We start from the raw sequence: 26,743 nt of genomic DNA on the forward strand, positions 1-26,743 counted from the left end.
CGGGAAATACAGTATAAACTCAAAGACGAAGATGAAAAAATGCTCTATAAATGACCATAGACACATTTCGGGACGATGGGATGATAAGTCTTACCCGCACGAACATGTCGAGCTCATTTTTCCGGCGCTTTTCCAACTTCTCGATCTCGATTTGGCAAGTGTGGCAGACGTACAGGTGGTTGACGGCGGGGCCTCCTCCGTACCTGTTGACGAGAGGCGGATCAGAGGGCGGCTTTGATTGGTTAAAACGGGTTAAACGCGGGTGGGACAAGAGGCGTTCACCTGCTGTAGAGGTGATCCCACACGGTCTGGGGCAGCATCACCACCAGGTCATCGATGAAGCCGGCTTTGTTCGGGGGCACGCCTTGAGGAACAAACAGAAAAACACAATTACCGTATTTTCCGGACTATAAGTCACACATTTTTTCATAGTTTTGGCCGGGGTGCGACTTATACTTATACACTTATACTCCAGTGCCACTTATATATGTTTTTTTCTCCTCTATTAAGCATTTTTTGGCTGATGCGACTTATAGTCCGGAATATACGGTAAGAGTAAAAAGTTAGCGGTGCGGGACGTTAAGAGTTACGTAGAACAAACTTGCCTTTTATTTGTTAGAGTTGTTTATAAAGTGCCCCCTACAGGTCAGACGACTCATTGAACTAAAATGCAGTTTAGATTTAGAAAGCTAACATTTAGCTAAAAAAATGATACAAATGTTGTTCCAGCATAGCTCATTTTTTAGGTTTATAACGTTACTTCCTGTTTGTAATTGATGACGTCACACTAGGAAATTACCCAGCAAACACTGTGTAAAAAACTCTTATGTATATATTGTTTTAATTTGACAAATAAAAATATACTAGCGTGAGTTTATTTTGTTGAATTAATGTTTAGAGAGTCAAAACAAAAACTTTGACTGGAATGAGTCCTTGGTGTGATGTCACTTCCTGTCATTCTCTACAGATTTTTCAACGTTTTCTTCACAAATACCTGCTCGATCGGTGTAAAACTATAATTTATATGTGCAACAGGTACAAATACACCAAATGAAGTCAAAATTAGAAAATAGTCATAGGCACTTTAAAATCAGCTCTGGTTCAGGTCCAGTTCAGTTTAATATGTTTTTGCCTGAATGTTTTAGACAAACTCTTTAACTCTGTCAAAATAAGAATTTAACAGAGACAAAACAGAGATTAAATCAAGGCTAAATCAACGTTTTCATTTTAAAAAACAGCACATTTCCGTCGATGGACCTTGGTGTTACTGCAATACATTTCATTCGTTGTCATAAAACAGTACGAGGAATTAAAATTATTTTTCTTTTCAAATCAAATCTTCAAAAATATACACTGAATTAATTCGTCGTTTTATATTTTACACATCGCTCAAAAAGCAATATGATTTCAACACAAGCTTAATAATAATAATTACCATCTCTGCTCATTGAATGTTACGATCATCCCAGCCCCGTTTTTTTTTCCTTAAATCTTTTTCTTGATTATTATTATTATTATTTTTTTGACTATTCTAATTTTCAAAAATGTTATTACATATTTTTCTTTATGTACGTTTTTGTTGCTGTATGTTTAATGTTATGATTATAAAATAAAAGGTAGCGTGCCACATTTATGATCTCCATTTCCCTACTTTCTATTCAAATTGACTGAATAAATAACTCGAGTTGTTGCTCAAAAATAAATGATCGCGCTCTGAACGGGGGAAAAGAGCCAATCTGCATACGTCGTGTGACCTAGAAATAACATTAGCATTCAATAACGAGAAGAGCTGCATATTCATCTCCACGGGAAACAAGCCTCCAAATCAGATCTTTCCAATAAAACGCAATAATGTCTGAATATGAAGGAGTATAGGCGGCGTGTGCCCGTCGAGGTGGTTACTAAGCATTACTAAGCGTTACTTGGCGTTCCTTAGCGCTACCCAGCGTTACTTTGCGTTACTTAATAATGTCTGAATATGAAGGAGTATAGGCGGCGTGTGCCCGTCGAGGTGGTTACTAAGTGTTACTAAGCGTTACTTAATGTCTGAATATGAAGGAGTATAGGTGCGTGTCTGTTGAGGTGGTTACTAAGCGTTACTAAGAGTTATACAAAGAGTTATACAAAGAGTTACTTAGCGTTACTTAGCGTTACTAAGCGTTACTTAGCGTTACTTAGCGTTACTTAGCGGTTGTAAAGGTTAATAAGAGGAGGAAAGGTGTGTCCATACTCTGGGGAACGTTTCCCCAGACAAAAAACAATTTACTGTACAGATGAACCAATGAATTAAGATCTGTATTATATTCAGAGAGATAAACATGAGGGTAAAACAAACAAAACATGAGTGTGTGTTTGTGTTGAGCAGGACGTGAGTGTGTGGAGTGTGTGTTTGTGTTGAGCAGGACGTGAGTGTGTGGAGTGTGTGTTTGTGTTGAGCAGGACGTGAGTGTGTGTTTGTGTTGAGCAGGACGTGAGTGTGTGGAGTGTGTGTTTGTGTTGAGCAGGACGTGAGTGTGTGGAGTGTGTGTTTGTGTTGAGCAGGACGTGAGTGTGTGGAGTGTGTGTTTGTGTTGAGCAGGACGTGAGTGTGTGGAGTGTGTGTTTGTGTTGAGCAGGACGTGAGTGTGTGGAGTGTCTGTTTGTGTTGAGCAGGACGTGAGTGTGTGTTTGTGTTGAGCAGGACGTGAGTGTGTGGAGTGTGTGTTTGTGTTGAGCAGGACGTGAGTGTGTGGAGTGTGTGTTTGTGTTGAGCAGGACGTGAGTGTGTGGAGTGTGTGTTTGTGTTGAGCAGGACGTGAGTGTGTGGAGTGTGTGTTTGTGTTGAGCAGGACGTGAGTGTGTGGAGTGTGTGTTTGTGTTGAGCAGGACGTGAGTGTGTGGAGTGTGTGTTTGTGTGAGAATACATGTGGGAGTGTTGGAAGCTGTGGCACGTTGTAACGCCTCTGCAGCTCAATATAGTAAAAAAAACTGTACATTCTGTGACAAAACAGTAAATAGAGCGGTTGTAAAGACGGCTTGTTTGGCAGTTACATGTGGCATTAAATTGTCTTGAGAATGAACACATTTTCCAGGACAAACTTAGTAGATGAATGTTTTACTGTGCCTTTGTACTGCTAATAATAAACAACGCAGCCCAGATGTTTAGGTTTTATGGTTTCACTCTTAAAGGGCACAAATTACACAAAAAGTCAAAAAATAACAACTAAAAAAGATCAAAATTGACTTTAACCTTTTTTAATGAACCGCTTTAGCAACAAAAACACCTGTAATTGAAGAAACAATTGCAATAAATTGAATGTGGAACACTGTAAGCAAAGCAATACCATCACCATGGAGACAAGCTGGCCGCCGTTTACTTCAAGATTATGTCTGAGTATGTTTAGAAAAGGCTTTACAAAAAGGTCAAAATCAACGATTCAATAAACTCATTGTTGACCTAGATATTTTTCAATTTGAGGAAAGCCAGCTCCAGACGTCGACCCTTTCCCTTCTCGCCACGACAATCTGGCGCTCAAAAGGGAAAATCCAATCCCGTTTGAAGCGCTCCGGGATGTGAAAAGATGACTCTGGTGCTTTGTGAAAGTCAGAGCGAACCTGGCACTGATCCAGAAGGGCCACAAAAGCAGCGTTTACAGAGACCACGCCGCAGCCACAAACCACAAACCAAAGCAAATGGATCCGCAACATCATTCATTAAATGCCCATTACCGTATTTTCCGGACTATAAGTTGCACCTTTTTTCATAGTTTTGGCCAGGATGCGAGTTATACTTAAATACTTATACTCCAGTGCGACTTATATATGTTTTTTTCTTCTCTATTATGCATTGTTTGGCTGGTGCGACTTATACTCCAGTGCGACTTATATATGTTTTTTTCTTCTCTATTATGCATTGTTTGGCTGGTGCGACTTATACTCCAGTGCGACTTATATATGTTTTTTTCTTCTCTATTATGCATTGTTTGGCTGGTGCGACTTATACTCCAGTGCGACTTATATACGTTTTTTTTCTTCTCTATTATGCATTGTTTGGCTGGTGCGACTTATACTCCAGTGCGACTTATATACGTTTTTTTTCTTCTCTATTGTGCATTTTTTGGGCTGGTGCAACTTATACTCCAGTGCGACTTATGGTCCGGAAAATACAGTACAATATTTGCTTAATATTGCCATTTGAACGCTCCTGTGTCATTTCCCTGGTGGCTCAAGGTTCGTCTCGGTCTAAAGTGAAGTAACGTTGTCCGTCTGGAATGAAAAGTGACCGTTTGTGGCGAAAATGTGGGAACTAGAATTGCTAAACAGCCAAGGATGATCTTCTCTGGTGAGGGTTTCGCCATGGCTTTGATAAGAATGTTCCACAGTGTGGCATTAATCGCACCAGTGTAGCATTTGTTTCACTTCGGGTAGATTTATAGCTCAAAAACACCAGGAAATACATGCATTCTTACTGTGCGTGTGCTGCGTGTCTCCAAGTTTAATGTCTTACTGTGGTACATTCCAGACAAAGCAATAACATCGCCACGTTCCTCCAGAAATGTTACATTGTGCTCCTTTATTGGCTCTTAAACATACTTTTGTGCCTTTGCTGTGGCATCTCATGTTTTAAAACTTAAATTAAACTTTCTACTGAACACTTTTTATCAGTCAGGCGTTCCATCGTCAGGATTTGGGTTAGCACTCCATCTACTGGCAGCAGAGGGAATTACCAAAGAGAAATAAACAAAAGCTAGCTTGCCCTGACATGCAAAAACAATCTGGTGATGCGTGACAGACTTAAAACAGCGCAGAAACGTCCTGAATATGACCTTTTATGTCACAAATCTGGAGAGTTTGGAACCGGGTGTTTTTCGAACGTTTTGAGGAAGAGGACCTCGTAAAAACACGACGAATGAGAAATGAGAGAACGAAGCTGAACTCGAGGTACATTTCTGATGGTATAAAAGCTCAGAACGCAGCACGTTTCACAGCATTACGGTCGTCCCGCGGTACGTACCTCCGTGCGAGCAGAGGAAGTCGTCGTTGGCGATGGGCCCGGGCTCGGCGAAGGTCTTGAACTTGTTGAGCCACTGCCGCGAGACGTAGAACTGCAGCAGACTGGGCTCCATCGTGTTCAGCAGCCCGGAGACCCTCCTGCGCTCCTTCACCGCGTCCTCGTTGCTCTTCCTGAGGCGACACCGGCGGAATAATGAGAACAAACGGGTCGTCTAAAGGTCACCGCGACGCTGATTAACACAAGACTGGACCGAAGAGCGGGAAAATGAGGCGTCTTTTCAGTTTGATTATTTAATTTGTGAAATCTGTATATGTAGAATATGTAGAAGGGGTTCACGATGCAGCTCTTACACTGTATGTCGTTTTAACATCGTGGTTCTCAAACGTTTCACACCTAAGAAAATATCTGGCCCTAAAAAAGGACTATTCGAGGTCTCAAACGACCACAGAATCGCTTTGCTAGTTTTAAACCAGGCCAAACTCAACAAAGCAGATTAAACGGTGGATTAAATATTTGCTCCTTCGCGCTGCACCCGAAAGAGCCCGCGCACCACCGTTTGACAACCGCCGACCTACTCCGTATATTTCCCACCGAGTTGTAGGACGGAAGGAGGAAGTAACCACTTTCCTCCAGTGATCGTCGGTATTTTTAGCAACTGCTGTGTCGCCAAATCCATTTCCCAGCTGCTCTCGGCTAGCGTCAACATTAGCCGCACCGAGAGGCTGCTCCTCAACGGAATGATTAACGTCCCTCAAAATCTCATTCTTAACTCTACGATTTACTCTTTACTCCTCCCGCTTAGATACACAGTGAATATTGTGATGATGCAAGTACAGCCAATGGTTTATTCATGTTTGAAAGTATGATATTTGGCTGGGTACTATGGCAACAACACATCATTAATAGAGTAAAACTAGTCACGACGCTCTCCTCCAGTATTTTAACTCGTTTACAATACAGTTTGCTCAACAATATATTATATTTTTAGCTACCTACAGCAACAAAACAGAACGTTCACTTGCGTCTAAAAACTTTATGTAGTATGTAGTATGCATACTTTTTCTGGCGTTCAAATCCTCATAAATACATTTAATTAAACGTCCGCTAACGGGAGGTTCAAACGTCTGTGTTTTCCCACTGTTCAACGACTAAAAGAGCAAACACAGAGTTTAGAAGCTACAGTGTATCGTACCAAATACATATACAAATACACCAAGAGGAGTAAAGGTTGTGTAAATATTGCGGTGGGACGAGACATGGAGATCGGGTCCACGAGAACGAGACGGGGCGAGATTTTGACATAAATTGTGCGCTGCATTTGTATTTTGCTTCATATTTTTGCATTGTTTTTTTGTAATTACAGCTTCGGCGGAGGCGTAACTCGGCGACGTTAACTCTTTTTACGCCCACCAAAATGTCGACTTATAGAAAAACAAAACAAAAGATAAACGTCCTCCTGTGTGCGCTATCTGTGGCAAATTTCAATCCCCTAAACCCATCTCCCATTCCGAATAAACGTCCAAGAATGCTAACGGTAGCGACGCACAACATGCTACCAGGACACTAGCTCCGCCTGCTGTATTTCAACATCTAAAAGAAGAATTTGTAGTGCTTAAAATACACATAATCCACGAGGAAACGTAGAGTAAAGAAACGATGTGGAGCTCCATCTCCGCAGACGTGGCTTACTTGTAGAACAGGACGTAGGCCTCTGCGTTCTGCACACACGACTCCGACACCTCCGTCACGCTCTGGTCGTCGAACTCGTACCACGAGTTGTTGGTGTCGTTCCGGCAGTAGGCGATGTAATGTCCACCTACGACGAGAAGACGCACACAACGCCGCCAATCAGACCAGAGCCAAAGGGATTTTGACACGTACAGGGAGAAACCGCGCTCGGCCCACTCACTGCCTGAGCGGAAAAGAAGTCGTTGTTTCAGAAGCGGTCGAAGTGCTGTTCAACAATCTAGTTTCCCACCCGTCTTGTTTTTGTCTGTACTATAAAATGTACCGTATTTTCTGCACTATAGGGCGCATTGTCAATGAATGGTCCGTTTTCGATCATTTTTCATATTATAAGGCGCATTAAGCGAAACAAACCGTGTACCACACAAAATCGCTTCGAGGTCAGTAAACACAACCAGAATTAATCCATATACCGTAGGTCGCACTGGAGTATAAGTCGCAACAGCCAAAAAATGCGTAATGGAGAAGAAATAAACATATATAAGTTGCACTGGAGTATGAAATGCAGTTGCAAGTGTGAAAATAACAAATAATATCACATATAAGTCGCTCCAGAGTATAATCATATAAGTATATAAGTATAAATATAAGTCGCACCCCGGCCAAAACTATGAAAAAGGGTGCGACTTATAGTCCGGAAAATACGGTATAAGGCGCACTGGATTATAAGGCAGATTGTTTGTTTTTTGGGAAAATAAAAGTGCACCTTATAGTGCGGAAAATACGGTAATTTAAGTAGGTGTTTAGAATGAAACTGCCACTGTCATATGAAGAGGAATAGTAGCTGCAGTAGTGGTAGTACAGCAGTGGTAGTACTGGCAGCTGTTGTGATGTAGCGATGGCGACACGTCCCCTCACTGTTGGTCATTGTAGGAGTAAAAGTATTTGTAGGATAAAGCGTAGTAGTAGTACTGATAGTGGTTATAGAAGGAGTAGTACTTAGGGATGGGATTCTAGCACGCCATCGTAATCGTACGTCTCCTCTCTTAGTGATTCCTCTCTTAATGATTCCTCTCATCGATGTGACTTCGGGACGCCATATCTTTAAATGCAGCGTCAGCCCCGCCCCCGTGTCAGCCCCGCCTCCTTGCAGCTCTTTGACTTTCTCCTTCGCTGCGAGCTACAGTTTCAGCCCTCGTGTGGACTCCGACTCCCGCCGCACGTTACGCAGCCTCAGGTACGTTTAAACGAAAGAAAATAAACAAAAAGTGTCAGTGTCGGTCAGGAAAATCCCCCGTTTAATAGAATTATAAAGACACGTGCTGGTGTGAGGAGCCCGTTTGACGCCTGCACACGTCTGTCTGGGTGTAACACGGCAACGCTGAGCCAAAGCTGCTGCCAAAATTTCACTCAAAAGCATTTAAATGTTCCGTCTTGTGGAATGGTTGGGGAGCGGCACAGAAGCACAAACAAAAGCTTAAAGACTGAGTGCGGCGTCCAAACTGCTGGGTCTAAACCTTGAACAAATGTATTCAGAGAGAACAGTAAACGCTTCTATTTGACCCTAAAGAGCCTCTTTTCTCTTGTTTGTCTTCCGGCTCAGCTCAAACGCTTCTGTCCTCCTGTTTGAGAAAAAGAAGTCCAAGTTCTCGTTCATTCCAGAAGTAATACAACCTGAATGCACCGGATGCACTTTTTCATGTTTTATAATTTATTTATTTTTTAATACGATTTTTTGACGGGGAAAGTACGGTGTGAAATGGGAGATGTGAGAGAAGGGAGGACATGCAGCAAATTGTCTGAGTCGGGAATCAAACTCACGACACTGCGTCTTTGTCTTTGTCATGAGTGAACATGTAAAAGTGAAGCAGGTCGGGTGGATCTGCTCTCAGGGACAAATAAGTACCGTATTTCCCGCACTATAAGGCGCACTTAAAAGCCTTTAATTTTCTCACAAAACAACAGTGCGCATTATAATCCAGTGCGCCTTATATATGGATTAATTCTGGTTGTGCTTACTGATTTTGAAACGATTTTGTGTGGTAAACATCTTGATTACCGTAATGCGCCTTATAGTTCGGTGCGCCTTATAGTGCGGAAAATACGGTAATTTTTTTATGTATAGCACCTTTCACAGACAGATAGTTTTCTTCTATCCATCTTATGTCTCAATACTCCCAATTTAAATCAAAAACAGACTTATAAAACAAGATACACTGGAGCTTTTTTCATCAGGAATCGGAAAAGCAATTGGATCGATAAGAGGAGTCGACAATCCCATTTATACTGATAAGATCTAATCCCTAGTAGCAGTAGAAGTAGTAGTAGTAGTAGTAGCAGTAGAAGTAGTAGTAGTAGTAGTAGTAGAAGTAGTAGTAGCAGTAGAAGTAGAAGTAGTAGTAGAAGTAGAAGTAGTACTAGAAGTAGTAGTAGCAGTAGAACTAGTAGTAGAAGTAGAAGTAGTAGTAGTAGAAGTAGTAGTAGTAACAGTAGTAGTAGAAGTATTAGTAGAAGTAGAAGTAGTAAAAGTAGCAGTAGAAGTAGCAGTAGAAGTAGCAGTAGCAGTAGTAGTAGAAGTAGAAGTAGTAGTAGAAGTAGTAGAAGTAGTAGTAGTAGTAGAAGTAGTAGTAGTAGTAGAAGTAGTAGTAGTAGTAGAAGTAGTAGTAGTAGAAGTAGTAGTAGTAGTAGAAGTAGAAGTAGTAGTAGAAGAAGAAGTAGTAGAAGTAGTAGTAGTAGTAGTAGAAGTAGAAGCAGAAGTAGTAGAAGTAGTAGTAGTAGTAGAAGTAGTAGTAGTAGAAGCAGTAGTAGAAGCAGTAGTAGAATTAGTAGTAGAAGCAGTAGTAGAAGCAGTAGTAGTAGAAGTAGTAGTAGTAGTAGAAGTAGTAGTAGTAGTAGTAGTAGTAGTAGTAGAAGTAGAAGTAGTAGTAGAAGAAGAAGTAGTAGAAGTAGTAGTAGTAGAAGTAGAAGCAGAAGTAGTAGAAGTAGTAGTAGTAGTAGAAGTAGTAGTAGTAGAAGCAGTAGTAGAAGCAGTAGTAGAATTAGTAGTAGAAGCAGTAGTAGAAGCAGTAGTAGTAGAAGTAGTAGAAGTAGTAGTAGAAGTAGTAGTAGAAGTAGCAGTAGAAGTAGAAGTAGCAGTAGGAGTAGTAGTAGAAGTAGTAGTAGAAGTAGTAGTAGTAGTAGTAGTAGTAGTAGTAGTAGTAGTAGTAGAAGTACTAGTAGAAGTACTAGTAGAAGTAGTAGAAGTAGTAGAAGTAGTAGAAGTAGTAGTAGTAGTAGTAGTAGTAGTAGTAGTAGTAGTAGAAGTAGTAGTAGAAGTAGTAGTAGAAGTAGCAGTAGAGGTAGCAGTAGAAGTAGCAGTAGAAGTAGTAGTAGAAGTAGCAGTAGAAGTAGCAGTAGAAGTAGCAGTAATTGTAGAAGTAGAAGTAGAAGTAGTTGTAGAAGTAGTAGTAGAAGTAGAAGTAGTAGTAGAAGTAGCAGTAGAAGTAGTAGTAGAAGTAGCAGTAGAAGTGGTAGTAGAAGTAGCAGTAGAAGTAGCAGTAGAAGTAGAAGTAGTAGTAGAAGTAGTAGTAGAAGTAGTAGTAGAAGTAGTAGAAGTAGCAGTAGAAGTAGCAGTAGAAGTAGTAGTAGTAGTAGAAATAGTGACTGGTAGCGTCTCATCCTACTCACTGCTGGCTGTGCCGTGGTGGCAGATGACGGACAGGAGGTCGTAGTTGGTGGTTTGGGCGGAGTTGTCTTTGGCCAGGAACGGCTGCAGGTCGAGGCCCTCGAGCGGGAATGAGACGTGAGTCCCGATCTTCGTGGAGAACATCAGCTCGTGACGGAAACGCTTCAGGTGGATGCACAGGATCTGGAGAGGGAGTACACACAGTACACGGGGTCAACGCCGACACTGTACTATTACTTATTCACCAACGTAGCTCGTGTACGCCACAACGTTTACGAGTACACGGAAAAAATGACAGCAAAATTAAAAATGCACATTTTGAATGAAATCTCTTTTTTTTTTTAATTAATCACAATTTTTAAGTATTTGCAAGTTGTTTGAACAAGCCGTTATAAATATCAAGAACATAAATATTGATATAGTACCGTATTTTCCGGAGTCGCACCTTTTTCATAGTTTTGCGACTTATACTTATACTTATATACTTATACTCCGGAGCGACTTATATGTGATTTTATTTGTTATTTTCACACTTGCAACCGCATTTCATACTCCAGTGCAACTTATATATGTTTTTTCTTCTCTATTATGCATTTTTCTCTGGTGCAACTTATACTCCAGAAAATACGGTAGTTACGGTTTTGTCTCATTTATTCAGTTTTGACGGCCTCACCTCCGGGAGACTTTGCATCTTGCAGAATTTGACTCCGTTTCGTAATCTGAAAGCAAACGGAAGACGGTATTATTGCATTATCGACCGACTTAAACCTTTTTACGACGTTTTTACTAAACCAGAAAAGGGGAAACTCACTTCTTGCATTTTTCACAGCTGTACATGTTGTCCCCTAGAAACAGAAACACACCCTTTGTAACCGTCACATGTGAAGCTATTTGTGTACAAGTAATCTTTTAAGTTTGGTTGCTCAGGGTGTCTAGAAAAACTTGAAAACATAGTAAAAAAACACAGAAAAAAGACTCTTCTCTCACCTTTGAGCTCGTCCCGTGCGAAGAAGGCGGCGAGGCAGTCCTGCAGAGTCACCACGGGGCCCCAGAACCAGCTCTTGATGTACTCCATGACGAAGGCGATCCAGCCCTGGGGCGCGTAGGCCTCGCCGCACGAGCCCGCCTTCACCAGGGCTGTCTGGTGCGAGGCCGAGTGCAGCTTGGCCAGGTCCTCTTTGCCGGGGATGGGCAGCGAGATGTCCTGGAAGTTCTCCAGCGTCACGGACACCTGGTCGAGGAACGTGTGTGGGAGGGCGAGAGGAGAAGCAGCAGTGTCAGCTTAAAGGGCCCATGACGGGTTTGTACGATTCTCTATTTTCATTTGGTGTGTTTATACCTGTTGTACATATGAAATATAGTTTTACACCAATCGAGCAGGTATTTGTGGAGAAAACGATGAAAAATGTGTTGAAAATGACAGGAAGTGACATCACACCACTCATTCCAGTCAAAGTTTATGCATAAATTACAGAAAGAATCAACTTTTTTGACTCTCGAAACATGAACACAACAAAATAAAGACACGCTCATTTATTTGTATTTGTTAAATCAAACAAATTGTGACATTAGATGAGTTTTGGCCCAGTGTTTGCTGGGTAATTTCCTAGTGTGACGTCATCAATTACAAACAGGAAGTGAAATTATAAACCTAAAAAATGTGCTATTCTGTGATACATTTTAAAACATTTTTAGCAAATTTCTAAATATATTTATCTTAACTACATTTTAGTTCAGTGAGTCGTCCGACCTGTAGGGGGGGCACTTTAAACAAAAGTCTTGCAACCGTAAAGTCAGCATTTAGAGTAGATTTGTATAAATATAGTCTGTTTGTGAGGGAATGTCCACTAACTCTCATTTTAATGTAGAAAAGCTGCCCTTTCTCCCACTGTTCGAACACTTCAAGAGCAAACGCCGATTCAATACTGTGAATGCTAACGGCAGCAGCGAGCTAAATGCTACAGTTATGCTAGGACCTGCTGTATCGCAACATAAAATACATTGTGCAACTAAAACCGTCCTAAAGAGTGTGAAAAAGTGGCGTTTCCCCAATGGAAAGTCGCAACACAAAATCAGTATTCTTTGTAAACGCAGCATTATTACTTTAGTATGAATAATAATCGCAGTATGAAGAGGAATAGTTGTAATAATGTGGCTAGTAGTAGAGTAGAAGTGGTAGTAGCTGTTTCTGGTGGTCACTAAAATACAATAAGTTCATGAAATAATGTATTGTACAAAGCAGCAGTTGCACTCGTAGCTGTGACAGTAGTTTTAGTAGTTTCAGCAGCATTAAAAGCTCCTGTTGACCAGTTAAAACTTCAATACTCTTGTGAAGTATTTCCCAACTTACTAAATGTAGAATGTACTTTTGCTCGAGCTGTATTTACTTTTAACTGACAGTATTTTTCATTGCTTTTGACGCACAGCATTTCCAGCTTTCACAATGCGCTTCCAGGTTTTAGACTCGCGCAGAGTAAAGGTTTTGTTTTAGTGACATTTAGTGAATTGCTGGCGACGGCGTGACCTTTGTGACAACGGAACCTCGTGGCGGCGTTCAGGGAGCGGCCACGAAGACGGTGATATGACTTTGCCGCGTTATTATTCTCTCATCGGCACAAACTATTCAGCAAACTAAACGGGATAAAAGATGCGAAGCGATTAGTTTAAAGCCTTAAAACTTTTAACGACTTTCGACAACAAACGACAACAAAATCAAAAGTATCTTATGAATGAATGAATAAATAATACACAAAATTATAAAGACACCCAATAAAGGTAAGTTTTTAAGATAATGCATTATTAGTATTAGAAGTGGGCGCTATATCTAAAATGAGGATATTAACAATACTTTTAACAAAATAATTGCTAAAAAGCCTCAAAAGGGTTGATAAACAGAACACAAACGAGCAAAGAAGGCGTTTATGTATTTACATTGGCACATCGATCTTATTAAAACGACACAATTCTAAAAGGTTGATGGGATAAGTCTAAGTATAAGTAATAAAGTACAAGTTATTCAAATTAATGCACACGTTCTGAGACATTAAGCTATCACTAATCAATCCTTGGTCTTTAACAAACTTACATTTTTTGTGAGTTTTTATGTTCTTAATCTGATGTATTTTGGAACCTAGTGGACAAGTGAGGAATTACAATGACATTTTATCTTAATTTAAGTCTAGGGTGACCAGGTTTTCAAATTTAAAAACTGGGACACACCCGGGCTGGGATGGGAAGTAATAATAAAAGTGTAAAAAACGCAGTAAATTTGTACGCACTCGATCATTCACACCCCTTTCACGGCTCATCTGAGAGACTTTATGAGTGCATCTTTTGTTTTTGGTGATTCTAAAGCCAGATTTTCTCTAGTTTGGCTAAAGAAACAACAATATATTCCCTTCTTTACTGTTTGCAGGTCTCAAAGTGGTCAAAACTGGGACAAACTGGGACAATTCTTGAATAAAACTGGGACAAATCAATGGTTTTGGACACGTCTGCTGGGACAAGGGCTCAAAATTGGGACTGTCCCGGGTAAACAGGGACATCTGGTCACACTATTTAAGTCTCAAAACCATAACAGAATAACACAACGGTCGTTCTACAGTCTTGACTCAAATACACAAATACAGAGGTGTAGAAGCTCCGGACTGACCCGATCGCAGGTGAGGCACTGCACCGAGCTCACGATGGTCCCGTCGAACACGTCCGAGATGACGCTGCGGTACTTCTTCTGGCGCTTGCTCTTCGGCGCGGAGAACGTGGCCATCGCTGCGGATCGGGGGAAGAAACGAGGAGAGCGATTGAATGACGAGGAAGAGGAGGAAGACGTCCTGTAACTCTACACGAGCACTTTCCCGTAAACGGCGCAGCGCGAGCAGCCGAGATCCGTTTCCGACAAAGTGTACGGACAAAAAGAAGTACTTTGAGGACAGGGGCCGATGTAACACTGAGGGGCTCTGTTTCTGAAGGAAATGAACAAAGAAAATCTATATCTTTAGCAGACATACTAGCTTTAATTTCTTTTAGTTGACAAAAACAACAACTCCAGGACCAAACCGAGTCTACATCAGGACTAAACCCGGACTAGAAGAGGACCAAACCGAGTCTACATCAGGACTAAACCCGGACTAGAAGAGGACCAAACCGAGTCTACATCAGGACTAAACCCGGACTAGAAGAGGACCAAACCGAGTCTACATCAGGACTAAACCCGGACTAGACGAGGACCAAACAGAGTCTACATCAGGACTAAACCCGGACTAGAAGAGGACCAAACAGAGTCTACATCAGGACAAAACCCGGACTAGACGAGGACCAAACAGAGTCTACATCAGGACAAAACCCGGACTAGAAGAGGACCAAACAGAGTCTACATCAGGACCGGGACATGAGCTCCAGAGTGTGACCGCGCCCGTAGACCTCCTGTACCTTTCTTGTGGGCCGGGTTGAGACTGGGCCACCCCGAGGACTTGGGAGGGCTGCTGGACATTTTGGGAATGTGGCCGTCGGTGGGCGCGGGGCTCTGCGGCCTCGGGTGCACCGCGTTGTTGGATAACTGGATGTCTGGGAATGAATCTGGAGGCGAAACAGACGAATTAGCCACGTCACTAAAGCCTCGTCACAATATTAAACTGGCATTAGAGGGTTTATACAAGTCTGGGAATGAACTCAGATGACTTGAAGGAGACGTATTACGCTTTGGTCCGCTTTATGGTTATAATCTATGACACTAGTGGAGCGTTATGTCACATTTTTGACACGTTAAATTGCGATATTGATCTACGACGACTTAATAAAGAAACAAGTTCGCAGAGTTTAAAACTGCAGGGCTGATTCTTCTCTTTGTCTCGAATGCAGGAGAATGAAGATGACTCAAATATGCAGGAATTACTCAAACAAAAGTGAGAAAATGAGAAGGAAAAACAATTATAAGCTCTTCAGACGCAATGTAAGAATCTCAGATGTTTTGTGCATGTAAACAGTCGCGATTACAGACAATTACACTCATTTGTTGTTCTAAAATGATGAATTAATCCATTTCGTCCACGTTAACAGACACTACTGCATATTCTAAAGTAAAACTGAGCCCTACATTGCCGTTTGCGTTTGCTCACCCGAGATGCGGCTCTGGACTTTGAGCGCCCCCTGCGTGCTGATGATGGGCGTGGTCTCGTTGGCGGTGTCCACGTCTTTGTCGGCGTCGGTCCCGCCTCCTCCTCCGCCTCCTCCTCCGGGCCCCGTCGTGCCTCTGTACAAGTCGTTGATCATGTTCTTCTCCTTCTGCCACTCGCGGTTGGCCTGGATCTCCTCCTGCTCCGGGATCAGCATCTCGGCCTCGTTCGCGTCTGCGGATATCACGGATTTGGCACATTTTAGCGCTTGATGTGACAAAAAAATGCGCCCGAATCGGGACTGGGGGGTGGTTCATGGTTAACGGTCAAGAAAGGCTTAACGGGCATTTACAACATTTTAACTGCTGCGTTTCCTTTGCCTCGTCTCCTTTCCCACAGTCATTATACACTTGTAGTACACAATTGCGCCACTAGAAAGCGTTTAAGTACCCCAATACAACTCTGTACCTTCACTCATAATGGATTGATTTAAAAATGTGGATGACACTGCAGTATTTATGGACTAATGTTAATCATACATGTTTTAATTTAACGTGTATCTTATGCTAGTGATGAAAACAGTCCGGATTGTTCATCTTTTTACCTCCGACGGGAAACGATCAGCGCTAAGGTCGACTCGACACTCTTTAGTTCAGAGTGGTTTATTCATAATCACGGCTTGACGGTGCATTAAAGCAGCGTTTGTAGATTTGTCCATTGGGGTTGCACTCGGTTCAAAGACCTGTCGCTGCTCTGCGTTTGCTCTCGCAGTGCTTTGTGGTCGATAAACAGCCGTCCAGTGCTGCCTGAACAGGACAGAGCTGAAAACAAACACGAGCAGGAAATATTCGGCGCTTTCACAATCTCCTGAGACTCGCTGAAGCGTGGTCGCGTTTGTCACCCTCGTTTTATTGTGTCACCATTATTCACGTCATGTTTTTATTGTTTAAAGTGCAATTTTCCTCTTTTCATTCCAGTGACTGAAGCCAGAAACGAGCATTGTTCTTAAATATGCACCGATTACATTTCTTGCCTTATGATAAATGCTAATCCAAATGCAAAGCTAGAAGTTTACACGTTCTAAAAGTTCTTTAATGGACAAACATAAATAATCATTATGACACTCTAAAAATAGAAGAGGTTAAAAGCAGCTGATGTTATTGATTTGAGGGTTAAAGTTCACGCCAAAGTTCGTCAATACTCTGAGACTTTGTAGGTTTTTAAAGGTGACTGCTGAAACGTTCCCTTTCTCAGCATTGTTCAGTTTCACACACTTTCTGTCTATCTATATACTATAAAAGCTTAGGGTCAAAATGAGACGCCTGTGTGCTGTCTGTCTTATTCACTGTGAACTGGGAAGTGCGCTGTTAGCATGCTAGTTGTTGTTAGCATTACAACGACAGCAAAAATACAAACCAGATACAGGACCTTTAATCCATAATGTTGATTATTCAGGTCAAAATATAGTCGTAACAACTAAAATATATATAATTATGAGGATTTTAGGAGCAAAATAAATGCATTTCAATTCAATCCCCGCACTGTAAAGATTTGAGGAATCTTTTAAACACCATAAAGTTGTTTCTTCTCACAATAAACTCACGGTAAACTCTCAAAATGGTGACGTCCCCGTTACAAAACCAGCCTAAATCACACTCAAAACTGCTTTCGGTTCTCGATGAGGTCGTCTACAGCGCACCCACCTCCCCCTCTTCCTCCCTCCGGCTCGTTCTCGGCTCGCTCGCTGCTGCCGCACGACTCACAAGACTGAAAATCATCGGACATGCTGCCCATGTCGTCGTCGTGGCCGCCGTCCATGGAGCCGGCGCGGTCGTACGGCTCCGGGAGCGGCTCCTTCAGCTCCTCGTGAAGCTGATCCATCAGGCAGCGCAGGAACTCCTGAGAGTCCTGCGGGTGGAAGGGCAGATAGGAGATGGATAATGCTGAATAATGGCACATTTTAGGCATCATTTGTATAGTTATTGGTGTTTAAATATGCCCTTGAATAATATTAGGCATCATTTGTATTGTTATGTTTAAATAATATGCTCTTGAGTACTTTTGCTTCAATAGCTCACGTTTTAGTACTTAAAATAATACTAAAAACTACACAATACTTTCTCAGCCGGGCTTTGACGCTTCAGGACCGGTGTTCAGGACCGAATGGACTCGTCTCCATTCGGTTGCGTTATTATGCAAAATTCACTATTTTTCTTCAATTTTGTTTGCAGAAATAATGACCAGAATCACGACAGATGTTGCAATAACTGTGATTAAAATTTACTTTATTCCTCAGCTCTAAAAAAGGCTGTAATATCAAGTCAAAGGAAAGACGTGGCTTTGTAATAACAACCGGCATTACAAAAAAATTTAAATAAATCAAGAGATTGACACGCACTTGACTATGTGATGTTAGAATACATAACATTTGCAACAAAATGAATCTAAAGTTACGACAACTGTAGTTTTACATCTTAAACCACTGCATTAGTTGCGTAAATCTAAACTCGGAGGAGTCATTTATATTATTTATGGTTGTCAAATAAATAATGGAGTCTGTTCTATAAAAGGCTTTTGAGAATTTGAGCCGTCTTCAGATACAGGAGAATAAAAGAGTTTCATAGATGTTCTTTTCGCTCGGACAGAAAAACTGACAAATGATCAAATCTGGACCAAGAACAGCGTGAAACCTTTAGCTTCCAGTAAGAAAGTGGAACATTGGAAATCCTCTTTATATATCAGGGTTATTAGCCAATTAGATACAGTATTTGCGCAGTAAACAAAGTAGACAGCAGAGTTTTCCCAGGCTTTAAATCTACTTCTGCATACATTTATTGAGCTGCAATTTAGCAAAGCACAAACACGGCCCAGATAATAATTAAAGTGCAATAAAAGTCGATACTCTGCGACGCTACATCCTCCTCAGAGGGCCAAACATGGTCAGGTCCTGCAGGCTGCGCCGCTCGAGTGTGACAAATGAATATTCTTCAGATGCTTTCAGATACGGCGTGAGAAAGTGCAGCGTTCAGCAGAGTAAATCCATTATGACAACTTTGTGGACCGTACATGAAATACAAGTCCAGATGTACAGTGTATACAGATGGAGCCATGTTCAAACCACGGTACAACTGCTATAGCTAAACACTCGTATGAACACCCAGTAAACACGTATGGATGAAGTAAATATGTACGAGGATAGACCGAGCTCACAATGGGGGGGTACGCACCGAACGACATGAGGCGGAGGAGGTGTGTGTGAGGCGTGTGAGGTGTGTGTGAGGCGTGTGTGTGATGTGTGTGTGATGTGTGTGTGAGGCGTGTGTGTGAGGTGTGTGTGATGTGTGTGTGTGGTGTGTGTGATGTGTGTGTGAGGTGTGTGTGAGGCGTGTGTGAGGTGTGTGTGTGAGGTGTGTGTGAGGCGTGTGTGAGGTGTGTGTGTGAGGTGTGTGTGATGTGTGTGTGAGGTGTGTGTGAGGTGTGTGTGTGATGTGTGTGTGTGGTGTGTGTGATGTGTGTGTGAGGTGTGTGTGAGGTGTGTGTGAGGTGAGTGTGAGGCGTGTGTGAGGCGTGTGTGAGGCGTGTGTGAGGTGTGTGTGTGAGGTGTGTGTGTGAGGTGTGTGTGAGGTGTGTGTGAGGTGTGTGTGAGGTGTGTGTGATGTGTGTGTGAGGTGTGTGTGAGGTGTGTGTGTGAGGTGTGTGTGTGAGGTGTGTGTGATGTGTGTGTGTGGTGTGTGTGATGTGTGTGTGAGGTGTGTGTGAGGTGTGTGTGAGGTGAGTGTGAGGCGTGTGTGAGGCGTGTGTGAGGCGTGTGTGAGGTGTGTGTGTGAGGTGTGTGTGAGGTGTGTGTGAGGTGTGTGTGAGGTGTGTGTGTGAGGTGTGTGTGAGGTGTGTGTGTGAGGTGTGTGTGTGAGGTGTGTGTGTGAGGTGTGTGTGATGTGTGTGTGTGGTGTGTGTGATGTGTGTGTGAGGTGTGTGTGAGGTGTGTGTGAGGTGAGTGTGAGGCGTGTGTGAGGCGTGTGTGAGGCGTGTGTGAGGTGTGTGTGTGAGGTGTGTGTGAGGTGTGTGTGAGGTGTGTGTGAGGTGTGTGTGTGAGGTGTGTGTGAGGTGTGTGTGAGGTGTGTGTGTGAGGTGTGTGTGTGAGGCGTGTGTGTGAGGTGTGTGTGATGTGTGTGTGATGTGTGTGTGAGGCATGTGTGAGGTGTGTGTGAGGTGTGTGTGATGTGTGAGGTGTGTGTGAGGTGTGTGTGAGGTGTGTGTGATGTATGTGTGAGGCGTGTGTGTGATGTGTGTGTGATGTGTGAGGTGTGTGTGAGGTGTGTGTGAGGTGTGTGTGAGGTGTGTGTGAGGTGTGTGTGATGTGTGTGTGAGGTGTGTGTGAGAGGCGTGTGTGTGATGTGTGTGTGATGTGTGTGTGAGGCATGTGTGAGGTGTGTGTGTGAGGTGTGTGTGAGGTGTGTGTGATGTGTGTGTGAGGTGTGTGTGTGAGGTGTGTGAGAGGTGTGTGTGAGGCGTGTGTGTGAGGTGTGTGTGTGATGTGTGTGAGGCGTGTGTGAGGCGTGTGTGAGGCGTGTGTGAGGCGTGTGTGAGGCGTGTGTGAGGCGTGTGTGAGGTGTGTGTGAGGTGTGTGTGAGGTGTGTGTGTGATGTGTGTGTGAGGCGTGTGTGTGATGTGTGAGGTGTGTGTGAGGTGTGTGTGATGTGTGAGGTGTGTGTGAGGTGTGTGTGATGTGTGAGGTGTGTGTGAGGTGTGTGTGAGGTGTATGTGATGTGTGTGTGAGGCGTGTGTGTGATGTGTGTGTGATGTGTGAGGTGTGTGTGATGTGTGTGTGATGTGTGTGTGAGGTGTGTGTGATGTGTGTGTGATGTGTGTGTGAGGCGTGTGTGAGGTGTGTGTGTGAGGTGTGTGTGTGAGGTGTGTGTTAGGTGTGTGTGAGGTGTGTGTTAGGTGTGTGTGAGGTGTGTGTGTGAGGCGTGTGTGAGGCGTGTGTGAGGCGTGTGTGTGAGGTGTGTGTGTGAGGCGTGTGTGTGAGGTGTGTGTGTGAGGTGTGTGTGTGAGGTGTGTGTGAGGCGTGTGTGAGGTGTGTGTGTGAGGTGTGTGTGTGAGGCGTGTGTGAGGTGTGTGTGTGAGGCGTGTGTGAGGCGTGTGTGAGGCGTGTGTGAGGTGTGTGTGTGAGGTGTGTGTGTGAGGTGTGTGTGTGAGGTGTGTGTGTGAGGCGTGTGTGAGGTGTGTGTGAGGCGTGTGTGAGGCGTGTGTGAGGCGTGTGTGTGAGGTGTGTGTGTGAGGTGTGTGTGTGAGGTGTGTGTGAGGTGTTTGTGAGGCGTGTGTGAGGCGTGTGTGAGGTGTGTGTGTGAGGTGTGTGTGTGAGATGTGTGTGTGAGGTGTGTGTGTGAGGTGTGCGTGTGAGGTGTGCGTGTGAGGTGTGCGTGTGAGGTGTGTGTGTGAGGTGTGTGTGTGAGGTGTGTGTGTGAGGTGTGTGTGTGAGGTGTGTGTGAGGTGTGTGAGGTGTGCGTGTGAGGTGTGTGTGTGAGGTGTGCGTGTGAGGTGTGCGTGTGAGGTGTGTGTGTGAGGTGTGCGTGTGAGGTGTGTGTGTGTGAGGCGTGTGTGAGGTGTGTGTGTGAGGTGTGTGTGAGGTGTGTGTGTGAGGTGTGTGTGAGGTGTGTGTGAGGTGTGTGTGTGAGGTGTGTGTGAGGTGTGTGTGTGAGGTGTGTGTGTGAGGTGTGTGTGTGAGGTGTGCGTGTGAGGTGTGTGTGTGTGAGGCGTGTGTGAGGTGTGTGTGTGAGGTGTGTGTGAGGTGTGTGTGTGAGGTGTGTGTGAGGTGTGTGTGAGGTGTGTGTGTGAGGTGTGTGTGAGGTGTGTGTGAGGTGTGTGTGTGAGGTGTGCGTGGTCCCGTACAGCGCGTTCAAGAACTCCCAAAACATGACAGAAACCTTAACAAATTCAAGAAGGACAAACTTCTAACCTTTGTCTAGTGTTGTAATTTAATACAACAAATAGAGCAGCTTATTAATCCAATGTCCGGATTCAGAAGTGCCTCAAGAAACTCTCGTTTTAAAAAGCTCCAAAGCTGATGACTATTTGAATTGCTTAGATCACGCCCTTTCTCTGATACATCTCTATTTTACATATTTTTTAATACAGGAAAGTGGAGGAAAACTACACAGACATCAGAAGATAATCAATCAACAAAACCATTTCACAACGCAACCCGTCGAAGGACAAAAAAAGTCTTTCTCGGCGCGGTCCATTACAAACTTAGGATCAAATGCATCATTTTACATTTACTTTTACTTCCGTGCGAGTCGGTGAATCGGCGAGTGCATCGCAGAGGCTCGGGTTTGTCCGGCTCGGCGATTCGAGATGGCGAGTTCCGCAGCGGTGAACGGACGCGGAGCGAAAGGGAACTCGATAAAGATTCAGGTTTCATCGGCCCAGAACGACACGAGGACGAAGCCTATTCGAGTGCTTCATAATGTGGCCTTTTCTTAGTTTTACGGGCACGCCTTACGCTCCGGGTAATATATATTCCAGATAATATTTTAAGGAGTCGGAGCGTACCTGCTGAGAGTATCCTCGGAACATGGGGTTAATGGCTTTGATCCCCTGGAAGAGAGAGGTGGGCACGACGTACGAGGGTCTGTGGAGAGAAACACATATGGTATGAACGAAACAGTGAAGAACAAGAAGTCGTAATCGGTATAAATGTTCTTAAACTGTGGCACTACATTGTGGAAATAAATACTTTCTTACTTCTAATACTTTTAGGTGGCATCTATATAAAAGCATTATATGGTGGTTCTTGCATTTAATTGTCTGTGTTTAATCCAATTAGTGCTGCAACTAACCATTATTTTAGTAGTCGACAAGTCAGTGATTATTTTTTCATCATTATTTTGGATTTTTTAACTGTTAAAAAATCCCAAATAATGATGTTGTTGATTGTTTACGTGCGATTTTAACCGTATAAAGATCAAATGCCGTGACTGACGGCTTTAGACAGAGAATAATGTAAAATTAAGTGTTTTTAAGTGAATTTTTTCTCATCTTTTTGACCTTTTAATTTAATAAAGCTCTGTTATTAAATGTGTTTTAGAGTCTGTAAAGTCCAGATAATGATTAACAACTTAGACGAGGATTTTTTTAACAGTCAGTTAGTGTTTATTGTGATTAATGATAAATTGTGAGGGATCACAACATGTCAACATAAAATTACTTTGATTGTGTAACATTACCAGATTTTACATTTACTTGCACCTGTAAAAGTGCAAAACATACATATTTCTGTTGTTTTTTTTGTTTTATAAGCGGCGCCGTTGTGACACGGCTTTGGTTTTGTTGTTGGTTTTTTTGTGCATTTACGTGAAAGATAAAACACGAGGTTGAATCCGCTCACTCGCCTGTTTTTGTGCCACAGATCCGACACAAGTTTCTGGTAACTTTTACAGAGCGCGGGCTTCTTGTCCGTCCTCACCAGAGCGCCGCACTCCAGGAAGAACTGTGTCAGGGGCGGGCTGGAAACACAAACCAGATCGTGAGCTTCAAATACCGTATTCTTCGGACTATAAGTCTCATATACTTATATTATCTTATCTTATATGTGATATTATTTGTTATTTTCACACTTGCAACTGCATTTCATACTCCAGTGCTACTTATATATGTTTTTTTCTTCTCTATTATCCATTTTTTGGCTGGTGCGATTTATACTCCAGAAAATACGTTTTATAGATTATTTTTTATTCCTGCCGTTGCTGTTGTTGTTATGGTTACTGTATCTTTATTCACATACGTTTTGATTGGTCTGTTTTTTTTTTGTCAAAAAAAAAAATATTTTAAAGTTTTATAGATTTAAAATTTGGCTAAAAATGATATTGAAAAAATATCTCAGAATTGCACATTTTTTAGGATTTTAATTTCACTTCCCGTGTGTAATTGATGATGTGGCACTAGAAAATTACCCACAAAACACTGGGAAAAAACCTTTTTTTTCTTTGACAAATAAACATTTATGAGAGCGACTATATTTTGTTGAATTAATGTTTAAAGAGTCAAGGTCATCCCTGGTGTGATGTCACTTCCTGTCATTTTGTACCAATTTTTCATCATTTTCTCCACAAATACCTGCTCGATTGGTGTAAAACTATCATTTATATGTACAACAGGTAAATACACCAAATAAAGTCAAAATTTGAAAATTGTAAAAACCTGACAGAGGCACTTTAAGTCATGAAGCTGGTAAACAGTTTGAATCTTCTATAATATGACAGAAAAGCAGTTTTAGCACATCATTTACAACTAAGAATGTCACTGTGCAATATTTATTCAGATATTGTGGGCAGAATATTGTACATTCTAGAAACTCTGGCTGCACAATGTTATTAAAACAATATTGATAAAAGCACGAAAATAAATATTTTCGACGGAGATTAAAGTTTTTAGGGGATTTATGGGAGTCTTTATTTTAGTGATTAGTCTCCTTTTTATCGTCTTCATTTGTGTTTAATGTGACGCAATTTCATCACATAAAGTCATTTACATTTTTTGCTGTAATTTAACTGAACGTGCAACAAAACATTTACAGATTGTTGAAATATTGCGATAAGATTAAACCCATATTTTACCCAATGAACCCGAATCTGTTTTGTGGTCTGACATTAAGATTAACCTGGTTTGTGTTATTGTCCTTAGCATTCACGCGGTCAATTCTCGCTGTAAAGTTACACGGGGTAAAACACAGAAAACAGACTAAAAAAAAATCTAACTCCAAATGTATTTCACCCACACAAAAGATGGACAAATCGGGCACAAAACGGCGGGATGTGAACCGCTCCAGAGGCGTTTCCTGGAGTGACGATGGAGAAACGGGATTCGAGGGAAAACAAACATGGAGGACATCGTTTTTTAAAAGCAGCCTCTCCCTCCCGCAGTCGCATCGCTCGCTCCGGGGCTATTTTTGGATTCGATTTAGATTGCAAATTTCGACCCACATCTTTGCAATTTGACTCGGGCCCGCGGTGGAGGCGGCGAGTGTGATTTAAAGCTCCTGTGAGGCGAGCGAGGGAAATGACGCGTGCGGGAGACGCCAATTCCCCCGATCGTTTTATTTGTGCTACTTTTGTCGACAGCAGCGAGTTTCAGCCAGACGAATGCAAAAGAACCAACTTTAACAAATGCGAATAAAGTGAAATGTTTGTCGATTTGTCAAAAAAGCAGCGACACAGGACCAAACCGGTGTAAAATATGTATATGTTCTTCTACTTTTTTTTTTTTTACTTCTTACAGTTTTTATTCGGCTCTGTGCGGAATGTGCCGGAAGAGCAATCCAATCTTAAAAAGGACAACTAAGTAACATTTTAAACGTATTGAATGTCTTTGTAAGTCCCTGTGATGTTTTTTTTGCGAGTTTTCGGGGCATTTGAAGTGTCCGTTGTCGCCCCCTGCTGTGTCGGAGCGAAACACCACCCGAAGACAACTCTCCTGAGAAACCCTGGCTCTTTTTTAAAATATATATTTGGCAATGTTAAATGTTTTTCTGTGATTATACCGTCTTATTTAAATAAAAAAAGAAGCTTCTGCGTCCGTTTTCTCTATTTACTCAATTGTCAAAGTTTCATTCGCTGAAACCTGCTGCTTAAAAAATAATAATACTACAAATACAAACACAAAAATACAAACTATCAATACAAAAATGCTAAAACTCACAATTTATATATTTACTTCAGAAGTTTGGAAGAAATACTGTACGTAGAACTATACACGACATAAGCTAAGAAAAAATAGCTTTACTGAAAATTATACCAATGTGAAATGTGAATGATATACACACAAATATATAAAAAATGACTTCTACTCCTTTTTTGGGTTTCGCTCGACCGTCACATCTGCACTTCACGCCGTACGGGACAATCAGGCACATTTCTGTCCTGCCGCGTGTGGATGGCGAGGGAGACGTGCGGCGGCGGTGAAGGTGATTGGGTGATTGGGCGGTAACACGAGCGCCTATGGGAGCCACAAAAGGCCATTCAGGACCGTCTCGGATGGCGCGGCGCAGCAGACGGGCCCCGGGCTGAACTCGGGAGAGAGCGAAGCCACGACCGAACCGCGACGGGGACAAATGTGCGGCGTGTGAACGAGGAGAAGTCTGAAGAGGTCGAGTGGGTTTAAGAAGAACGTTTGAGTTTGAGGCTGAAGCTGAAACGGAGCGGTTTGGTCATTTTGATTCATTGTAGCTGAATAGAACAGAGTTGTCAGTATTACAGTATCAACACTCAGATACTGAATCGATACAGATATTCATTTCACCAAGAATGAATGAAAAATACATTTAAAAAGTCACATCAACAGGACAAAATTTGACTTTTCCTGAGCAGTTTTAGAATAATCCTTAGCGTTATCAGAACTATAACACCACAGGGTTTAATAAAGAAAGTAACATTATTTAGTAATGAAAAATGTGATGCATTTTCTAAAGACTTTAGACTTTTTAATTATCAAAATTGTTGAGAATTTAGTGTTTGAACAAAATCACATTTTAGTACAAAAAAACAACAACAGACTAGTTAAAATGTTTAAGGTTTAAAGAGAAGCAATTTAATATATTCAAACGTGATATTTTTGAAGACCGTTTATAGCCCTACAGATTAGATTTAGGTGCTAAGGAAGTAGGATTAAGTTTCCAATGTGCAATCAGAAAAGCAGAACGTATTTTTTAACTACTTCCACAGCTGAAAATGAGGATACTCTTATTTTATCGAGTAGTAATTAAACTATTGTCCAATACAAATCAAGAGAGATGTAAAACTCAACAGCCCAATTAGCTTTACTAATCAATCAACTGCAATAGAGTGGCCGTTGCTATGCCTGACTCAAAAGTCTCACCAGTTGGACAGGGCCTGCAGCGCCGCGTTCATGTAGCACGTGTTCCCGATGTTTTTCAAACCCGTCAGTCCTGAAAAAGAGAGGAAAAACTGCGTTACGACAAGACGGCGGCGACATCACTTCTGTAAAAACGTCATTGTATACAGCATTACCTCATTTCATCGCCCCGGCTCAAGGTTATAAACAAATATCTAAATAATAAATGAAGGTGGAGCGTTCGTACGAATCTGCAACGAGGCCGCAATGATTCATCGGCCGTCAGCTGCAGCCGGATACATGAATACAGCGGAGTATTATCAGAAATAGGTTATGTTGAGTCAGAAGTCAGAACACGCAGACTTTTACGAAGCTCAAAGAGGAGGAAACGATGCCCTCTGACCAGGATGCAGCTCCACATGAGTTTCACGGTGACAT

General features: G+C 42.3%; 1 protein-coding gene across 2 annotated transcripts in view; it reads right to left on the reverse strand.

Moving 5' to 3' along the window:
• Positions 1-26,743, reverse strand: part of usp33 (ubiquitin specific peptidase 33) — a 42,575-nt gene that overhangs the window by 6,326 nt on the left and 9,506 nt on the right. Inside the window, exons 6-20 of one of the 2 annotated variants that reach the window (XM_072440661.1) lie at positions 26,330-26,399; positions 22,849-22,962; positions 22,010-22,088; positions 17,218-17,362; positions 15,458-15,688; positions 14,772-14,918; positions 13,996-14,111; positions 11,331-11,574; positions 11,155-11,188; positions 11,017-11,062; positions 10,346-10,526; positions 6,683-6,809; positions 4,994-5,163; positions 283-364; positions 95-203 (exon numbers count right to left, since the gene is read on the reverse strand). In XM_072440661.1, coding sequence (XP_072296762.1) covers positions 95-203; positions 283-364; positions 4,994-5,163; positions 6,683-6,809; positions 10,346-10,526; positions 11,017-11,062; positions 11,155-11,188; positions 11,331-11,574; positions 13,996-14,111; positions 14,772-14,918; positions 15,458-15,688; positions 17,218-17,362; positions 22,010-22,088; positions 22,849-22,962; positions 26,330-26,399 — 1,895 coding nt within the window. Of the gene's footprint in view, positions 1-94; positions 204-282; positions 365-4,993; positions 5,164-6,682; positions 6,810-10,345; positions 10,527-11,016; positions 11,063-11,154; positions 11,189-11,330; positions 11,575-13,995; positions 14,112-14,771; positions 14,919-15,457; positions 15,689-17,157; positions 17,363-22,009; positions 22,089-22,848; positions 22,963-26,329; positions 26,400-26,743 lie in introns of both variants that reach the window. The other variant, XM_072440660.1, reaches the window with a different exon arrangement.

Source organism: Eucyclogobius newberryi, unplaced genomic scaffold (assembly GCF_026437365.1).
Source record: "Eucyclogobius newberryi isolate DKJ021-1_F unplaced genomic scaffold, fEucNew1.0.hap1 SCAF_12, whole genome shotgun sequence".
In the NCBI taxonomy this organism is placed as follows: Eukaryota; Metazoa; Chordata; class Actinopteri; order Gobiiformes; family Gobiidae; genus Eucyclogobius; species Eucyclogobius newberryi.